This window comes from Enoplosus armatus, chromosome 10, assembly GCF_043641665.1.
Source record: "Enoplosus armatus isolate fEnoArm2 chromosome 10, fEnoArm2.hap1, whole genome shotgun sequence".
NCBI lineage: Eukaryota > Metazoa > Chordata > Actinopteri > Centrarchiformes > Enoplosidae > Enoplosus > Enoplosus armatus.
Window position 1 is genome coordinate 11,625,189 of NC_092189.1, and position 20,433 is coordinate 11,645,621.

At 40.6% G+C, this 20,433-nt stretch overlaps 4 protein-coding genes across 4 annotated transcripts; all 4 read left to right on the forward strand.

Moving 5' to 3' along the window:
- Window positions 1–155: 155 nt before the first annotated feature.
- Window positions 156–2,588, forward strand: LOC139291708 (protocadherin alpha-C2-like). Its single transcript, XM_070913813.1, has one exon. The coding sequence runs from the start codon at window positions 156–158 to the stop codon at window positions 2,586–2,588; it is 2,433 nt and encodes an 810-aa protein (XP_070769914.1).
- A 503-nt stretch (window positions 2,589–3,091) lies between these two features.
- LOC139291709 (protocadherin alpha-C2-like) lies at window positions 3,092–5,518 on the forward strand. Its single transcript, XM_070913814.1, has one exon. The coding sequence runs from the start codon at window positions 3,092–3,094 to the stop codon at window positions 5,516–5,518; it is 2,427 nt and encodes an 808-aa protein (XP_070769915.1).
- A 1,087-nt stretch (window positions 5,519–6,605) lies between these two features.
- On the forward strand, window positions 6,606–9,585 carry LOC139291710 (protocadherin alpha-C2-like). The gene is made up of 2 exons (XM_070913815.1): window positions 6,606–9,014; window positions 9,568–9,585. The coding sequence occupies exons 1-2, from the start codon at window positions 6,606–6,608 to the stop codon at window positions 9,583–9,585; spliced, it is 2,427 nt and encodes an 808-aa protein (XP_070769916.1).
- A 522-nt stretch (window positions 9,586–10,107) lies between these two features.
- Window positions 10,108–15,261, forward strand: LOC139291712 (protocadherin beta-16-like). The gene is made up of 2 exons (XM_070913816.1): window positions 10,108–12,516; window positions 15,091–15,261. The coding sequence occupies exons 1-2, from the start codon at window positions 10,108–10,110 to the stop codon at window positions 15,259–15,261; spliced, it is 2,580 nt and encodes an 859-aa protein (XP_070769917.1).
- The last annotated feature ends 5,172 nt before the right edge of the window (window positions 15,262–20,433 follow it).

The window sequence follows — 20,433 nt, forward strand, 5'->3', positions numbered from 1 at the left end:
ACAGCTCCTGGTGCCGAATGCATTTGGATTGTAAGGATTTTTCAGCGTCTGTACTTTCATTACGTTTGGGAATCTGACTGAATTTTCACAGTAGTACTAAATCCTATGCGGAGCGGTTCAGACTACACTGAAGAAAACAAAGATCTGGGGTAACAATGGAAGGTTTTATCTGTTCTGAATATTGGAAAAGGTATGTGTGGACAATTATTCTTATCGTTGCCACCTTACATTCCACGTTAGCTGTAACACACTATTCTGTTCCTGAGGAACTCGAAGAAGGCTCTGTCGTCGCAAATTTAGCTGGAGATTTGGGACTAGATGTGAAAGCATTGGTCGAACGGAAAATGCGCATAGATATCATTACCAATAGGAAATATCTGGACGTGAACAAAGAAACAGGGGAGCTGTACATTGTTGAACGTATTGACAGAGAGTCTCTATGTCCCGCCAAGACATCCTGCTATCTGAAAATGGAAGCTATAATCGAAAACCCCAAAAGAATATTTTATATCGAATTAGAGATAATGGACATAAATGACAACGCGCCTCATTTTAGAAGAGACACGATAGATTTAGATATTTCAGAGGCTACGCAGGCTGGTGAGCGATTTTCTGTGAGCAATGCAGTTGACCCAGACGTTGGTTCAAACTCAGTGAAAACATACCACTTGAGCGGAAGTGATTATTTCACAATAGAAATTCAAACTGGAAGAGATGGATCAAAATTTGCTGATTTAATCCTGAAAAAGACTTTGGATCGAGAGTATCAGGCTGTTCATAATTTAATACTCACAGCTGTAGATGGCGGTATTCCGTCTCGTTCTGGTACTGCCAGCATTATTGTTCATGTTTTAGACACAAATGACAACGCCCCTGCATTTGAAGAAGAGAGCTACCACGTCAGTGTAATGGAAAATTCTCCCATTGGAAGTCTTGTTATTCATCTCAATGCGACAGATTTAGATGAAGGTTCCAATTCTGATTTAATGTACTCATACAGTCTGTATACGTCTGAGAAAACGCAAGAAACGTTTCATTTGAACCCAAACACTGGTGAAATTACTGTAAAAGGAGTGTTGAATTATGAAGATTTAAGAATTTTTGATATGGAAGTTATAGCAACTGATAAAGGAGTCAACAGTCTGTCAGGACAATGTAAACTCAAAATTGTCGTTGAAGACATGAATGACAACCATCCAGAAATATCTATTAAATCCTTTCAGAGTCCAGTCAATGAAAACATAGAATTAGACACAGTGATAGCTGTAGTTAGTGTCAGTGATAAAGACTCAGGCGACAACGGAGTGGTTGATCTTCATGTTCCAGATAATATGCCTTTCAAACTGAGGGAGTCCTCTGATAACTGTTATGAATTAGTGGTGTCAGAGCCATTAGACCGTGAGAAGGTTCCTGAATATGACATCACGTTCACTGTGACAGACAGAGGTTCTCCTCCTTTATCTGACAATGAAACTATGACGTTAGAACTGCTGGACGTTAATGACAATGTTCCACAGTTCCCTCAGTCGTTTTATACTATACGTGTAATGGAGAATAACGCTCCGGGGGCCTTGCTCAGTTCCCTCACTGCCTTTGATCCTGACCTCCATGAAAACCAGTATCTAGTTTATTTCATCCTAGAGAAGGAGATAGCCAACACCTCCATGTCCATGCTGTTCTCCATCAATCCAGAGAACGGTAACCTTTACGCACTAAAGACTTTTGACTATGAAATCGAGAAGGAGTTTCTTTTCCACATCGAGGCCAGAGACTCTGGCTCTCCTCCACTCAGCAGTAACGTGACCGTCCACATCATCATTGTGGACCAGAACGACAACGCTCCGGTTATTGTCTCTCCGTGGCGCGCGCACGGCTCGGTGGTGGAGGAAAAGATCCCCAGATCCACCGATAAAGGCTCTCTGGTTTCCAAGGTGATAGCCTTGGACACCGACTCGGTGCACAACTCCCGGATTACCTACCAGTTTCTACAGGTGACCGACGCCACCTTGTTCAGTCTGGACCAATACAACGGAGAGATCCGGACTATGAGGATGTTCAGTTACAGAGATCCGCGCCACCAGCGACTGGTTGTCGTTGCCAAGGACAACGGGCAGCCTGCTCTCTCCGCTACAGTCACCATCAAGCTGTCCACAGTGGAGACTGCCGTTAAGGCCTACTCTGACTTGACTGAGGTGCCTCTAGAATACGACATCTTTTCAGACCTGAACCTGTATTTGGTCATCGGTCTGGGCTCGGTGTCATTTCTCCTGCTGATCACCATATTGGTCACCATCGTGCTCAAGTGTCAGAAACCAAAGCCCAGCAAAGCGGCTCCTCCCTGCAGGAACAGCGTGATCAGTGAGAGGAACTCCACCATCGCTGACTCCACTCTGGTCTCCAACGATGCCTACTGGTACAGTCTGTTTCTGGCGGAGACCAGGAAAGGAAAGCTGGTGGTTAGACAGCCTGTGCCAAAGGGCTCCAGATACATCGTGTCCAGTATACCGAGAGGCACAGGACTGACAGACACTAGCGACTCAGCAGCTTCTACTCTGCAGGTACGACCAAAATTAAATCTTCTCCCGTAGGTTGTGGTGTTTATTGTCATTCAACTTCCCATTTACATACATTATGTATACTACCTGAGTATATAATGTTATGAAAAAAATGTTGACAAAAGAAAATTCACCAACATAATTCTTTTGAACAATATATGCAGCAGTCATTCATCTTGAGCTCAACTTCAGACTTTAAAATATGGTTCCTTTAATACGCTACCTCATTTTAAATACATCATTCTGCAATTTGGAAGGAGTGGCGCTGTTCACTCGATAAAATACCAACAGACGGTCGCCATGACACTGAATCACTGTAAAAACGGAAAAGCTTTCAAACAGCCGGACAGCTCCGTGGTGCTGAAAGTCACATTTAAGGCTAGAAAGCGTCTTCGGTGTTTTACACGTCCAAATTTTCACTGATTTAAATTTCCACAAAACGTGCTGGACGGAGATCTTAATAGCGAAGTTGTAAATCAGCGGACATGCGCTTTATATCGACTGGCGTGCTACAAGCGGTGAAAAGAAGAGCGATAATGCGGTCCGACGTAACAATGCAGTCATGGAAAAGGTGCGTGGCGTTTGTTATTCTATTTTCTTTCGTTCATCATGGAACTGCATCAGTCACTCATTATTCCATACCCGAGGAGATGAAGGAAGGATCAGTTGTGGCCAGCCTTGCTGCCGATCTCAGCCTGGATGTCAAAACACTGAATCAGAGGAAGATGCGTCTTGACCTTATCGCCAACAAAAAATATTTGGACGTGAACAAAGAGACGGGTGAGCTTTATGTAGTAGAGAAAATTGACAGGGAATACCTTTGTACAAAAACACTGACATTGTGCTACTTGAAAATGGAAGTAATACTTGAAAATCCTTTGCGGATATTTAACATTGAGCTAGAAATTTTGGATATGAACGACAACGCCCCACAGTTTCGAAGAGACGCCATACATTTGGATATATCTGAGTCAACGCCTGCTGGGGAAAGATTTTCATTAAGCAATGCTGTTGATCCTGATGTTGGAAGCAATTCAGTGAAAACATACCACCTAAGTGAAAATGAACACTTTACTATTGAAGTTCAGACTGGAAGAGATGGGTCGAAGTTTGCCGATTTGATTTTGAAAAAGACTTTAGATCGGGAGCAGAAAGCTGTTCATAATTTAATACTCACAGCTGTAGATGGAGGCACACCTGCTCGTTCTGGCACTGCAGGTGTTATTGTTCATGTTTTAGACACCAATGACAATGCACCTACATTTGACAAACAAATATACAGTGTTAAAATAATGGAAAATTTTCCTATAGGGAGCCTTGTTATTCATCTCAATGCATCAGACTCAGATGAGGGGTCAAATTCTGATGTTACATACTCATACAGTTTATATACATCAGAGAAAACACAAGAAACATTTAACTTGAATCCTTCTACTGGTGAAATTACCGTTAAAGGAATGTTAAATTATGAAGATTTCAGGATTTATGATATGGAAGTTATAGCAACTGACAAAGGAGCCAACAGTCTGTCAGGACAATGTACCATAAAGATTCTGGTTGAAGACATGAATGACAACCATCCAGAAATATCTATTAAATCCTTTCAGAGTCCAGTCAATGAAAACATAGAATTAGACACAGTGATAGCTGTAGTTAGTGTCAGTGATAAAGACTCGGGTGACAACGGAGTGGTTGATCTTCGTGTTCCAGATAATATGCCTTTCAAACTGAGGGAGTCCTCTGATAACTATTATGAATTAGTGGTGTCAGAGCCATTAGACCGTGAGAAAGTTCCCGAATATGACATCACGTTCACTGTGACAGACAGAGGTTCTCCTACTTTATCTGACAATGAAACTATGACGTTAGAACTGCTGGACGTTAACGACAATGTTCCACAGTTCCCTCAGTCGTTTTATACTATACGTGTAATGGAGAATAACGCTCCGGGGGCCTTGCTCAGTTCCCTCACTGCCTTTGACCCTGACCTCCATGAAAACCAGTATCTAGTTTATTTCATCCTAGAGAAGGAGATAGCCAACACCTCCATGTCCATGCTGTTCTCCATCAATCCAGAGAACGGTAATCTTTACGCACTAAAGACTTTTGACTATGAAATCGAGAAGGAGTTTCTTTTCCACATCGAGGCCAGAGACTCTGGCTCTCCTCCACTCAGCAGTAACGTGACCGTCCACATCATCATTGTGGACCAGAACGACAACGCTCCGGTTATTGTCTCTCCGTGGCGCGCGCACGGCTCGGTGGTGGAGGAAAAGATCCCCAGATCCACCGATAAAGGCTCTCTGGTTTCCAAGGTGATAGCCTTGGACACCGACTCGGTGCACAACTCTCGGATTACCTACCAGTTTCTACAGGTGACCGACGCCACCTTGTTCAGTCTGGACCAATACAACGGAGAGATCCGGACTATGAGGATGTTCAGTTACAGAGATCCGCGCCACCAGCGACTGGTTGTCGTTGCCAAGGACAACGGGCAGCCTGCTCTCTCCGCTACAGTCACCATCAAGCTGTCCACAGTGGAGACTGCCGTTAAGGCCTACTCTGACTTGACTGAGGTGCCTCTAGAATACGACATCTTTTCAGACCTGAACCTGTATTTGGTCATCGGTCTGGGCTCGGTGTCATTTCTCCTGCTGATCACCATATTGGTCACCATCGTGCTCAAGTGTCAGAAACCAAAGCCCAGCAAAGCGGCTCCTCCCTGCAGGAACAGTGTGATCAGTGAGAGGAACTCCACCATCGCTGACTCCACTCTGGTCTCCAACGATGCCTACTGGTACAGTCTGTTTCTGGCGGAGACCAGGAAAGGAAAGCTGGTGGTTAGACAGCCTGTGCCAAAGGGCTCCAGATACATCGTGTCCAGTATACCGAGAGGGACAGGACTGACAGACACTAGCGACTCAGCAGCTTCCACTCTGCAGGTATGGGAAAACCTAAATTAAACATGTGATATGCATGTTATTCTCTGAAAATGTCCATCAAATATAACCATAAATGAACGTGCAAACCCCTACATTTTATAACCGTCACAGTTTGACCTTGCAATGTTGAAGATTTCCAACTTTTTATTATTTTCAGGACCTTTAAAGTTTGTAGGTATACACATTTTTTCGTTAGTTTTTTCTAAATGAGTAAACTACAGAAACATTTATACATTCTCCATACTGATTGTAATCAAAGTTTACATCCAGATATCATTTAAACGTTAATACTATTTTTTTTTTTAACATTAGAGCAACCACTGGACATTTGCAATTTCCACAAATCACTTTTTCTCGCACACGGTATTTAGGTTCGACTTAAATTCGATATTGCAAAGGTCATGAGGCAACTGTGTGTGCTGCGTGTGGCAACATCACTTAAACAGCTAAAATATTTACTGAGAGCATTTAGCAAATGCATTAAAATGGAGACTCAATACGCGTTCAAGCCACTTTTTTTTTTTTTTTACCACATTAGAATGATTTTACGCACACAAATCGGCGCGTAAAAGTGAAACCTGAGCGCTGTGGCGTTATATTTTTGCACTGAGAGAATATTATGTGGCATGTTTGTAATTAAAATGTAACAAAATAACAGTGCACACTTATAAAAACAATACAACCGAAAGAAAACTTGTAGTTCCTGCCCACACACTCAAAGAAAAATCAAGATCAGAAACCAGGAAAAAACATAAGCCAAATAATTGATTACACTTTTTCTTTTAACTAAAAAAATGTTCAGACATTATTTAACTTTGTGTAACGAAACCTTGAAATCCTCGATATTTTACGAGGTGCAAAGGCTCAAAAGGGACTATTCACGTCGCTGCTCTCCACAAAAACACACTCACTGATGAAGTCATCGCTCTCACGATAGTTCATTGGAAGCCGAACAGGCAGACATATTACACGCAAATCTCTGCTGATATCAGCATAAAGAAACGTTTTCCTTGAAGACCCTCGTTGACTTTCATCTTTGAATGAAAGGACGGTTTCTCTTTTCTCCATCAAACATCAAATTTCAAGGTTTTAAATACGGATTTCCTCAATGGCTGGTCAAACTCGTCAGTATTCCCGGACAGGGTACGTTTCAACATTTCTCTTTCTTTCTGCCATCATGAACACGGTGTCCACCGTCACCCACTATTCTGTTCCCGAAGAAATGGAGGAAGCCTCGATTGTTGCTAATTTAGCGACGGATTTGGGATTAGACGTAAAGACTCTGAACAAAAGAAAAATGCGCGTAGACGTTGTAGGCAATAAAAAATATCTTGACATCAACAAAGACACAGGAGAGCTGTTCGTTCTGGAGAGGATAGACAGGGAGTTGTTATGCCCCTTGAAGACAACTACATCGTGCTTTCTTAGATTAGACGCTACGATTGAAAACCCAATACGAATGTTTAATATTGAGGTGGAAATCACGGACATTAACGACAACGCCCCTCATTTTCGGCGGGGAACGATGCATTTGGACATCTCTGAATCAAGTTCCGTTGGAGAGAGATTCTCATTGAATAATGCTGCAGACCCAGATGTTGGAACGAATTCTGTGAAGGATTACCATCTGAGCTCAAGTGAACACTTCTCCATTGAAATTCAGACCGGGAGAGATGGGACAAAGTTTGCAGATTTGATTCTGAAAAAAGCTTTAGATAGAGAGCAGCAGGGTGTTCATAATCTAATACTCACTGCTGTGGACGGTGGAGTTCCCACGCGCACAGGTACAGCCAGCATCATTGTTCGCGTGCTCGATGTGAACGACAACGCCCCTTCATTTGACAAAGACAAATACGTCGTAGATGTGATGGAAAACTCACCGATTGGCAGTCTAGTAGTCAAACTAAACGCCACTGACTTAGATGAAGGGTCCAATTCCGACATTGTTTATTCATATAGTTTGTATACATCAGAGAGAACGCAACAGATGTTTAACTTGAATCCAGAAAATGGTGAAATCAGAGTGAGAGAGATGATAAATTATGAAGATTTGAAGCTTTATGAAATGGAGGTTATTGCCAGGGATAAGGGGCCTAACTCCTTATCTGGACAGTGTAAACTGACAATACAGGTGACAGATATGAATGACAATCACCCACAAATATCTATTAAGTCATTTCAAAGTCCAATAAAAGAAAATGAACCGATAGACACAGTGATAGCTGTAGTTAGTGTCAGTGATAAAGACTCAGGTGACAACGGAGTGGTTGATCTTCGTGTTCCAGATAATATGCCTTTCAAACTGAGGGAGTCCTCTGATAACTATTATGAATTAGTGGTGTCAGAGCCATTAGACCGTGAGAAGGTTCCTGAATATGACATCACGTTCACTGTGACAGACAGAGGTTCTCCTCCTTTATCTGACAATGAAACTATGACGTTAGAACTGCTGGACGTTAATGACAATGTTCCAAAGTTCCCTCAGTCGTTTTATACTATACGTGTAATGGAGAATAACGCTCCGGGGGCCTTGCTCAGTTCCCTCACTGCCTTTGACCCTGACCTCCATGAAAACCAGTATCTAGTTTATTTCATCCTAGAGAAGGAGATAGCCAACACCTCCATGTCCATGCTGTTCTCCATCAATCCAGAGAACGGTAATCTTTACGCACTAAAGACTTTTGACTATGAAATCGAGAAGGAGTTTCTTTTCCACATCGAGGCCAGAGACTCTGGCTCTCCTCCACTCAGCAGTAACGTGACCGTCCACATCATCATTGTGGACCAGAACGACAACGCTCCGGTTATTGTCTCTCCGTGGCGCGCGCACGGCTCGGTGGTGGAGGAAAAGATTCCCAGATCCACCGATAAAGGCTCTCTGGTTTCCAAGGTGATAGCCTTGGACACCGACTCGGTGCACAACTCCCGGATTACCTACCAGTTTCTACAGGTGACCGACGCCACCTTGTTCAGTCTGGACCAATACAACGGAGAGATCCGGACTATGAGGATGTTCAGTTACAGAGATCCGCGCCACCAGCGACTGGTTGTCGTTGCCAAGGACAACGGGCAGCCTGCTCTCTCCGCTACAGTCACCATCAAGCTGTCCACAGTGGAGACTGCCGTTAAGGCCTACTCTGACTTGACTGAGGTGCCTCTAGAATACGACATCTTTTCAGACCTGAACCTGTATTTGGTCATCGGTCTGGGCTCGGTGTCATTTCTCCTGCTGATCACCATATTGGTCACCATCGTGCTCAAGTGTCAGAAACCAAAGCCCAGCAAAGCGGCTCCTCCCTGCAGGAACAGCGTGATCAGTGAGAGGAACTCCACCATCGCTGACTCCACTCTGGTCTCCAACGATGCCTACTGGTACAGTCTGTTTCTAGCGGAGACCAGGAAAGGAAAGCTGGTGGTTAGACAGCCTGTGCCAAAGGGCTCCAGATACATCGTGTCCAGTATACCGAGAGGCACAGGACTGACAGACACTAGTGACTCAGCAGCGTCCACTCTGCAGGTATGGGAAGACGATCTATTTAAATGTGTTACAAATAGATGCACTAGGTGAATATTCATCAAGTCCACTCCTAAGTGGCCATAGTAGTCATGGCCTTCTTGTCATGTCAACCCTTGAGATTTTTTACTGTTCTTTTCACTTATTTGAAGTTATTTAGAATAAAGAGTTAACAACCACCTAAAATGAACCATGCATCACAAGTAAAATTGTAATTATGCACATTAACAACATTAGATAAGTCTTTTCACTCTGGCTGGTATCTAGTTTCTCTTTAAATACTGATGTCATTTTATGAATTTCAACAAGCAATTTGATAAATCATGTATACTCTCTCTTTCCTAAATCGTTTTTTTCTTGTTTTTTCACTCTGGATATTTCTGAAAACATTCTGTATTGGGAAGAGAATTTAGGCAAGATGTGGCGCACATTAATATCATATTGAATAAAAAGTAACTGTCAGTACGAATTATTGATCATACACACACGGACACTTTTGATTTCATCATGTTTGGCTCTGTTTTTACGCACTGACAACTGTGCGTAAAACTCACAGAACAAGAAGGAAAGATGACATCGTCAAACATGCCTTCATAATCACTGTATACACGTGTGATAAAAATAAACTAAACGTTTTTAGACAAATGCAAATAGGCCTATACAATGAACGAAAGCAGAAAATAATTACTCCGGTTACCAGGATTCCATCTCCTAATAGGGAAGAAAAGTTTAGAAGTCAGAAATGAAAACGTCACCAAAAGACTTATTTCTAGTTTCTAAAACTGTGATTAAATCCACTCGCACTCCTTAGTTTAAAATAAGAGCATTTTTTAGTTTTTAAAAAGTTGCAAAGGCTCAAACAAGGCTATTTTCGTCGCTGCTCTCCACTAAAAGACACTCACTGATGAGGTCATCGTTCTCACGGTAGTTTATTGGAGGAAGGAGAGTCAGACATTGTATTGCGCCGACGTCACTCTTGGTCTAAACCTGAGGAAACGCTTTCTTTTCAGATCCTCGTTTCGTTTTTTCACTCAACAAGAGGACAGTTTATCCACGTTTCAGCACCTTTCAAGGCTTTACATACGGAATCTGTACTATGGCGCATCATATCCGACTGTACTTCTGGACAGGGTACGTTTTCGTATTTCTCTTTCTTTCTGCCATCATGAACACGGTGTCCACCGTCACCCACTATTCTGTTCCCGAAGAAATGGAGGAAGCCTCGATTGTTGCTAATTTAGCGACGGATTTGGGATTAGACGTGAAGACTCTGCAAGGGAGGAAAATGCGCGTAGACGTTGTAGCCAATAAAAAATATCTCGACATCAACAAAGACACAGGGGAGCTGTTCATTTTGGAAAGGATCGACAGAGAGTTTCTTTGCCCTTCGAAAACAACTTCATACTGCTTTCTTAAATTAGACGCTACAATTGAAAACCCAATACGAATGTTTAATATTGAGGTGGAAATCACGGATATTAACGACAACGCTCCTAATTTTCGGCGGGGAACGATGCATTTGGACATCTCTGAATCAAGTTCCGTTGGAGAGAGATTCTCATTGAATAATGCTGCAGACCCAGATGTTGGAACGAATTCTGTGAAAGATTACCATCTGAGCTCAAGTGAACACTTTGGACTCGAAATTCAGACCGGGAGAGATGGGTCAAAGTTTGCAGATTTGATTCTGAAAAAAGCTTTAGATAGAGAGCAGCAGGGTGTTCATAATCTAATACTCACTGCTGTGGACGGTGGAGTTCCCACGCGCACAGGTACAGCCAGCATCATTGTTCGCGTGCTCGATGTGAACGACAACGCCCCTTCATTTGACAAAGACAAATACGTCGTAGATGTGATGGAAAACTCACCGATTGGCAGTCTAGTAATCAAACTAAACGCCACTGACTTAGATGAAGGGTCCAATTCCGACATTGTTTATTCATATAGTTTGTATACATCAGAGAGAACGCAACAGATGTTTAACTTGAATCCAGAAAATGGTGAAATCAGAGTGAGAGAGATGATAAATTATGAAGATTTGAAGCTTTATGAAATGGAGGTTATTGCCAGGGATAAGGGGCCTAACTCCTTATCTGGACAGTGTAAACTGACAATACAGGTGACAGATATGAATGACAATCACCCACAAATATCTATTAAGTCATTTCAAAGTCCAATAAAAGAAAATGAACCGATAGACACAGTGATAGCTGTAGTTAGTGTCAGTGATAAAGACTCAGGTGACAACGGAGTGGTTGATCTTCATGTTCCAGATAATATGCCTTTCAAACTGAGGGAGTCCTCTGATAACTATTATGAATTAGTGGTGTCAGAGCCATTAGACCGTGAGAAGGTTCCTGAATATGACATCACGTTCACTGTGACAGACAGAGGTTCTCCTCCTTTATCTGACAATGAAACTATGACGTTAGAACTGCTGGACGTTAATGACAATGTTCCAAAGTTCCCTCAGTCGTTTTATACTATACGTGTAATGGAGAATAACGCTCCGGGGGCCTTGCTCAGTTCCCTCACTGCCTTTGACCCTGACCTCCATGAAAACCAGTATCTAGTTTATTTCATCCTAGAGAAGGAGATAGCCAACACCTCCATGTCCATGCTGTTCTCCATCAATCCAGAGAACGGTAATCTTTACGCACTAAAGACTTTTGACTATGAAATCGAGAAGGAGTTTCTTTTCCACATCGAGGCCAGAGACTCTGGCTCTCCTCCACTCAGCAGTAACGTGACCGTCCACATCATCATTGTGGACCAGAACGACAACGCTCCGGTTATTGTCTCTCCGTGGCGCGCGCACGGCTCGGTGGTGGAGGAAAAGATTCCCAGATCCACCGATAAAGGCTCTCTGGTTTCCAAGGTGATAGCCTTGGACACCGACTCGGTGCACAACTCCCGGATTACCTACCAGTTTCTACAGGTGACCGACGCCACCTTGTTCAGTCTGGACCAATACAACGGAGAGATCCGGACTATGAGGATGTTCAGTTACAGAGATCCGCGCCACCAGCGACTGGTTGTCGTTGCCAAGGACAACGGACAGCCTGCTCTCTCCGCTACAGTCACCATCAAGCTGTCCACAGTGGAGACTGCCGTTAAGGCCTACTCTGACTTGACTGAGGTGCCTCTAGAATACGACATCTTTTCAGACCTGAACCTGTATTTGGTCATCGGTCTGGGCTCGGTGTCATTTCTCCTGCTGATCACCATATTGGTCACCATCGTGCTCAAGTGTCAGAAACCAAAGCCCAGCAAAGCGGCTCCTCCCTGCAGGAACAGCGTGATCAGTGAGAGGAACTCCACCATCGCTGACTCCACTCTGGTCTCCAACGATGCCTACTGGTACAGTCTGTTTCTGGCAGAAACCAGGAAAGGAAAGCTGGTGGTTAGACAGCCTGTGCCAAAGGGCTCCAGATACATCGTGTCCAGTATACCGAGAGGCACAGGACTGACAGACACGAGTGACTCAGCAGCTTCTACTCTGCAGGTACAAATGGCAGCTCACTTTACTGCAATTTAAAGAAACCCTTATTCCTAACTTTAGTTTTGTGAAGAAACATTTCTAAAGCAGTTCTCACTGCACTATTTAATTAATGGTGTATTGGTAAATAGTAAATAGTGTTTGAGGCAAGTAAAAAGGAGAAAAGAAAAATCCTGATACATTTTGCAGTTTAAACAAACAGAAAAACAACAATAAAATCACTAAATCAGTACAAAAGTTAGGTTGGTGCACAGTGTAGAACCACACAAATAATTTTTGCTATATCTCTGATGTTGTCTGTGTTTGCCTTTTGCACTAAGGAAACCTAATGGTTTAAGTGTGTGTGTGTGTGTGTGTGTGTGTGTGTGTGTGTGTGTGAGTGTGTGTGTGTGTGTGTGTGTGACGTCTTTACATACCGGCTGTTAAACAGCATTACAACCCATCAATCTCTTTCTATGATACTGTAAAAATGTCTTTAAAATGTTTATCGTTTTTATTTTTACATGTATCACCTAAAAATAAAATTAACAGCCCGTCACCCAATATCACCTTTAACATTCAACCAGTGGAAAAGTCATACCTTTGCGGACCATGTTATCTGAAAATGGAAGTAAAAATAAGACATTACATTTCTTATTTAAATAGGCAGCAAAGAATCACCAGTAAAACAACAAATATAACAATTAATAGCAACCAACCTGAAGAAAAGGTTGAAAATGACACATCTGCTTCATAAAATGTCCTGCTGTTGTTTTACAGGGTGGCACTTGCTTAAGAGGCTTTTAAATTGTAACTGTTTCAGAGACATTTGTGTGTGACTTCGGTTTGTGGCCTATATATCAGTGGAATGGTTGTGCCTTCATTGTTTCATTCACTGCAAATGAAAACAAGTCTATATAATAATCAACATTTTCCTTGTCTTACATTTCAGCACACATGAGCTCAGCTACCTGTGTGGTGCAGATCTCCTGTCAGTAGTTAAGGATTGAGCAGAGTCTGTAGCATTGTGCTGCATCACCACAGTACATATCTGCAGAATGCTGAACCCACTGTTTAAAGTGACCTTTTTTTCCAGCAGCAGATTATTTAATTATGATTATTTAATGTAAGTTGATTCCATGAATGTTGACCTGCTGATCTATCTATCTATCTATCTATCTATCTATCTATCTATCTATCTATCTATCTATCTAAGATGGTAAGTATGCTGCTGGAGGAACGAACAATTGTATAGCTAAATATAAGACTGTGTTAACCCACTTTTATAAAAATGGATTGTAACAAGCTGCAGTATCTGTTATAAAGGGTCACACTAACCATGCGTAAGTCTGTGGTATTGTTCAAAGATAACATTTAATTCATAGTGCCCCGACACCAACTCTGTCATCATAGGATACATACACTAATAATCCTTTTTTGTGCTTGTAATGACCTGACCGTTGAATTGCTTGTTTTTTTTTCTCCCCACTCTAAAGTACCCTAAATGAGGGAAGTCCACTCTGCAGCTGGAGGTATGCAGGAGTCTCACTCCCCCGCCCCGGATTCCCTTTTATGAGTGATGTTACAGAACTTAGTGTTTGAAATGTTTTTTGTGTTAGTTTTGTTCTCAGTGGATTTTTTAAAATGATTTTGTGTTGTTTAATTTCTTTTGGAGAAAGAGATTTTTTTAATTGCAAAGGGTCACTCAGTTGACATCACATGCAGTTTGTCAAATCTCCTGTGTTAACTTCTTCCTGCCCACATTTTGATTACTGTTACTAAATATTACAGTCTCATCCTTAAAGCCCACTAAAATGCATCTATGCAATCTAACTACCACAGAAATGAACACTACTTTTGTCAGTATTTCAGAATTATGTTCTGTTAAGTTTTTCATACAGTTTGACAGGCCTAAGGCTAATAAGGCCCTTATCATTTTGATTGGCCTCAGGGGACAAAGACATTAGGCCACAATAATCATAATGGATAATATACTGAGTCTGGCAATCTGTGGTCAGTATTGCAGACAAGTGAAAGTGGTGATCCAGATGAAGTTGTATTAAAACAGTATCCCTGTCCGAGTCATTACTTTTGGTGAACAAAGTGAGAGTAAAGTATAGCCGGTCCATGAGCCACATGTGTGTCTTCTCGACTCATAGAGAATTCATTTTTAAATACAAAATGATGACATCAACATGCTGCTCTGCCTGAAGGTCATTGATCACAGTTCTAAAAAAAATCCTTCACTTCAACTAACTAAATGTTGCCATTTGCTGGCTTTGCTTTTTTCACAATCTGGCTTTTGCTGTTACGCACATAAAGAAAATATTGACATGTCTTTAATTGAATCACTATGTTCTCAAAAGGATCCTGTGCATGTGAAGATTAATTTGTGTTCATCCCCTACTGACCCATCACTAATAGATTAGGAGTATATCCTATTTTTGAATGTTTATAAGTGGTATAAAACTGTGCTGTTTCTGTATGATTTGGTCATTTAAAACTGTAATTCTAGTGTTACTGCCTTCACACAGACACAGAATAACACTTTTGAATTTCCTGTCTGCTGTAGTGTGAATTGTGACCTAATTCTTTGTGCAGGAGAGGCGCAAAGTGAAACCAGTCACCCAGTTACCTAGCAACCACTCTCCTTCACATAATCATGGAGCATGGTATTCATTGATAGACCTGCCACCTCACCACTACATGTTCAAGGATGTGCCCAACCCCTCCACCCACTCTGTCTTCTGCCTGAAGCCCCTGTCTGAGTGACAGACTTCGGCTGCTGCATGAGATATGTCAGTTTGGCCAGTCACAAGGCTGCCAGGGTTCTTTTCCAGATTTATCTAACTCTCTTGTGTCGTCGGCAGGCATCCACCACCAGCAGCAGCAGTTCCACATAAGGCCACACCCCCAGCTGCGTACCTTGATTGACGCTGACAGGAAAGCTTCACGGTGGAAAGGAGAAACCCCCCCACCCCATGTCCATCCTGCTCAACCTGATCCTTGTTCCTGGCAGTGTGCAATTGTCATGCTATAAATCCAAATGGACTCTGGTGGCTAATCAAGGACTCAACCCTCCCCCTCTCTTTCTTTAAGCACATGAAAAGCCAATCAACAATGCCTCTCTGTCCATTCAATATGCATGATAAGACTGCATGGCTTCAACCACACTTCAAGACCTTCATAGAAAAAAATGTTCAAGAATGGATACTCACAAAGAGACAGACTGTACAAAAGAATTACACCTATGGATATTCAAAAGAAGCCGCAACAAGGACTATTAGAGGGGACACAGCAATGTTGAAATGCCTTTAAGAGACTGTTTTCCCTCTCTAAAAATGAAACACATGTTGGATATTACATGTTTAACCTCTGTGCTTTGTCTTTCTCCATAACAGCATTGATGTATACAATATACAAGTTATCTCAGAAGTGAAACAGCACAATTAACTAAATGTCAGAAAAGCACCAATGTACGATTTTTAAGTATGAAACATAAGGGAATCAGTATTTTATTAATGTGGTAGCTTTTAGCAGTTTTATGTTTTGTACTTGACTTTGTGCTTTATATGTGTGCTAGGCCTAAGTATATGAATGAGAGTGAAGAGATTAAAGAGATTAGATTAAATTAAGTTATCCAGTACATAAAACAGATAAATGTGAGGCCTTTAGCTATTACGTATCTGCCTTTCAGTTGTTTTTGCATGGGATAATCAAAGTACTTTGACAACTTTAGATATTTCATGATATTGAGCAATCCATTTTCTGTACTTAGGCTTCACTGTTTAGTATTTTTCAAAACAAGATGGAAGATTACATTTTAATGGGACCGCACTGAAGAAGTACAACAGCATACTACTTTCATTCTCTGTCCTAAGATCTTCACTGAGAGTCAACAGATCTGTAATCTCATTACTTTTTCCTAGTTTGTAGGCAAGAGGAAAGTGGCTGGCAGCAGTGGGAAATTTCTGTGAATTCAGATAGTTAGTCAGTTTAAATTTAAGTGTACAGTGTGATTGAATGTTATCTTAACCTGGATATTACTGGGGAGTATGAGTCTAGGGGATGTGACTGAACACAAGTGAATGCAGTGACTCTTTGAGAATGGATTGATTAATATCTCCTTATGACTACTGTATATACATCACAAACTTGACCATGTACTTTCACTTTTTTTATTTTAAAAGCCAAACTATGGATGTTCCTTAACTTCAACATCTTCTGAGGTTGTGTAACAAGTTGAAAACTGAACATGAAGATTTAATGTTTACTTTACAATACTGAAACCACTTAGTTGTGGTTGATTTCACTCAATGAAAGCTGTGCTCATGTGTATTACTGACTACTGTATGTATCTGCATATGCAACGCATACATAGGGATACAGATATGACTGACAAGTATCACATGTTTGTATCTATAAATATGCCTTTCTCTTTCAATACCATTGCTGAACTTTTTAAGGTGAACAAAAACAGTGGAACTCTTGTGCCATCAGATTTATGGGCCAACTAGTATGTGAAACATTAACATAATCAGACATCATGTAGTCAAACTCTTTAGCACAGCTCACATTGCATTACTTGCAAAAAGTTGTAACATTTTACAGGCAAACAAATACAGTCAGTGCTTTTGTACAGTGGTACTTTTATGGTGCAATATGTAGTAACTTGTGTAATGAGCTTACTGTATGCTATGGTCTGGTGTGTATGATCTATTAAATACAAAAACTAAATAGAACAACAAACTTAATGATGAACGTCTGAATTTCTTGAGTTTTGCATCAAAAGGCTTAAAATTTCTTTGGCACAGTGGCACTATTGTAAAAGAAATGTTGTGTTGACATCTTAATGGATATAAACCAAGGGATTGTGATGACAATGTTAATAAGTTAAATACTTACTTTACTTCGTTATAATGCTTGTCCCACCCTTGTCAGCTAGTTAACTAACTTGCTAAAGTTTACTTCACTTGATATGTCAGTTTAAAAAACATTTAGCTAATTTCTAAAACAAATCAGGGCGCAACTGGAATCGCAGGTATGGAAATGGCAATGTTGGAGATTTGTTGATTTTGCTGATTCATCAGCTTTCGAGCCCTTTGAAAATCATCCGGCTCACACACTGAGTTAATGACAGCTGTACTGCAAGCTCGCATCATCAACTCATGAACACAAAGTGTTAGTAGTAAAATGTAACATTACTTGTGTATAAAAAGTAAATATATTCATGGTGAGGAAGAATTCACAGGTTGGACCCTGCATCTCGACTTTCGGAGATTTTCAAGTTTTTAGATCATTTGGAACAGCACAGCAGTTTTACTAAAGCAAGGATAAAAGATGGAATGAATAAGGATAAAAGGTACGACTGATTTGAAGGACAGAATGTGGAGAGATAAATAAAAGACGAGGAGGAAGCAAGGAGGGAAGGAAAAAGTATTAGAAAATAGACAGATATAATGCAAAGTATAGCATTTCCTTCTGAGTATAAATGTTCCACAAAATGTTAAATATTCAAGTACAAGTATCCTAAAATTGTACTCAAGGACAATACTAGAGTAAATACTTTGCACCTACAGTCATAAGGTTTCAGATATTTGAAGATATAACATTCAAAATAGGTAAATAATTTACTTTTGCTAAATGAATATAAGTTTGCCATAACTTGATTGAACCAGTAAATGTTGAACTGCGTCACTATTTAAAATATGTTTGTATGATAGTATTTCATATATTATAAGTTAACTCTGATGTAATTGATCTTTCCCTGTAGGCTCAAGTGTAAGGTGAGAGCTTAGTTTCCTCAAGACGTATCCTGAAATAGTGTTTGTGGTTGAAGGCTTCATTTTATCAGCCATACAGCCAAGGATTCTATTGCAGAGACTGGTTGCCTCATAAGTGGCTGCCGCCTTTCTTCTACAGCCACACTTTTGCAAGAACACAAGTAGTCGTTCTGGACTTTCCCTTACGTACTTTTTGAAGTATTGATTCAAATGAAACTTTCATAGTTTGATATATAAGACATAAATAATAAAGGCAATGGGAATCTATACTATATTGTATAGTATTGTTGCATATTGTACACACATTACTGGTCTGTGCTATCTGATTGCTTAACTGAACTGTATTACCTAACTGCTGCATCCTACAATGTTGAATTCAAAGTGCAGTATGATAATGAAAATATATCTGCAAGGCAAATTCAATAAATTATTCTTAATAATGTGACTGTTATTATATTTACCTTCTATAACTATTTTAGCAAAATAGTCAGTTGGCTTTAGTTAAAAATGTATCTTTGTGTCTGAAAAACCAAAGCGTAACAATCTACACAAAGGCTTAAAATTCTGTTTCTGCTTCCACCTAACGGTCGAAGGAGCACGTGGCACGCGCTGTAACAACCCCAATGCTATTGTGTCATTGCAGTAACACTGCACTTAATGTAACTATTCAGTGTGGTAATAATAAGTGCACCAGAGTGCAACCTTTGTAAGTGCTCTTCAGCCAAATAGTGCTGTGTGAAAAATTATTCACCGTCTATGCATTCAAATAATAATATAAGTATTTGTATGAATTATAACTAATATATTTTCATTATTCTGATTCACTTTCAGACATGTAAGCCAGTGAGGACTAGAAGACATCCTGTCTTCAGAAAAGTTTCACTTTTCATAAAAGGCATTCACTTATTATATAGTTTTTATTCCCATCCATATCCATTTCTTGAGATTGAGGGTTACTAATGGTTGCACTACGTAATGGCCAAGGGTTCTAGTCCAGTAGCTTTCCTCTTTAATTGAATCAAATTATTTTTAAAACATTTTAAGAAATTCAAGTGCGAAATATGTGTGAGGCAAAACAACAGGGACATTTCCACAGGCAGGCATTTGAGAACATCCATGACAATACCTCTCTGATGTATGATGGCAGTGGAAACTGGCTCCGGCTAAGTGCCCCTTCAGGGCTGTCTTCACTGGTTACAGTCAGAACATCCACCATGTGTGAGGACATCATGACCATCTTTATCTTTATCCTGCAAAAGAAACACAATGTTAAAAATAACTAACATTTACTGTAAAAGAGCAATCACATTATGTCTCAACTGAAGCACTAAATATATGAATAAATTACTTGTGCTAGAGCTGAAGGAGTGTATAGTTAGTGCATGAAAATACATTTTATTAAAACAAAAACTTGTTAGTTGGTTTGTGTTAATACTGTTGCAGACAATGTATGTTTGCAGGGTTGTCTTTCTGCAAGGGAATAATGAGTGTGTCTGTCTCTGTGTATGACCTCATCTCCCCAGAGGGATGAGGTCATCTGTGAGCAGGAGAGCTTGACATTCAGGCACTTATTTTGATTTAATATCCCCTATACTCAAAACATTTTAGTAGCAGCACTTTTTAGCACTCAGGAGGTGTGTGCCATTGTAATGTATTTTAAATACAGCACAAATAAAGGCTTTTATATGTTTTTTATACTATTGTGGGGTTTTTTTTGAGCAAAGTGAGATTAGAACCAGCTTGAGACAAGAAACATTTCTCAGTTTCCTTTCTCATCACCATTTGACCCTGAAAGGAGACTCTCACACTGCCTGTTGTCTGCTGCTGTGGTCCACTGGCAGACTAGCACACTGATACATGACACAACAATGCACCAACGTGGAACAAAACACAAGAACAACCACCAGCTGGCACGAGTAGGCTAACACATGTGCACCATACATCATGCTGCAATGTATTTTATGTATTAGTATATATCTGGGGTCTTATTTGCTATGCATCATTTAATAATTATCTGAAGACAACATTTTGATTTTAAGAGTGATATTTTATACGTGTTTCTTTAACAAGTATTATCTGGACTGCAAGTACATGCCTGCTCCCTGATACCTTCGTTACAAAATAATTCCTGCAAATAAGCCATAAGGGAGTTACTGTGAGG

Coding starts and splice junctions, on each gene's coding strand:
- LOC139291712 (XM_070913816.1), top strand. CDS start 10,108: ATGGCGCATCATATCCGACTGTACTTCTGGACAGGGTACGTTTTCGTA. Junction 12,517..15,090: donor CAGCAGCTTCTACTCTGCAG/GTACAAATGGCA, acceptor TTCTTTGTGCAG/GAGAGGCGCAAAGTGAAACC.
- LOC139291710 (XM_070913815.1), top strand. CDS start 6,606: ATGGCTGGTCAAACTCGTCAGTATTCCCGGACAGGGTACGTTTCAACA.
- LOC139291708 (XM_070913813.1), top strand. CDS start 156: ATGGAAGGTTTTATCTGTTCTGAATATTGGAAAAGGTATGTGTGGACA.
- LOC139291709 (XM_070913814.1), top strand. CDS start 3,092: ATGCGGTCCGACGTAACAATGCAGTCATGGAAAAGGTGCGTGGCGTTT.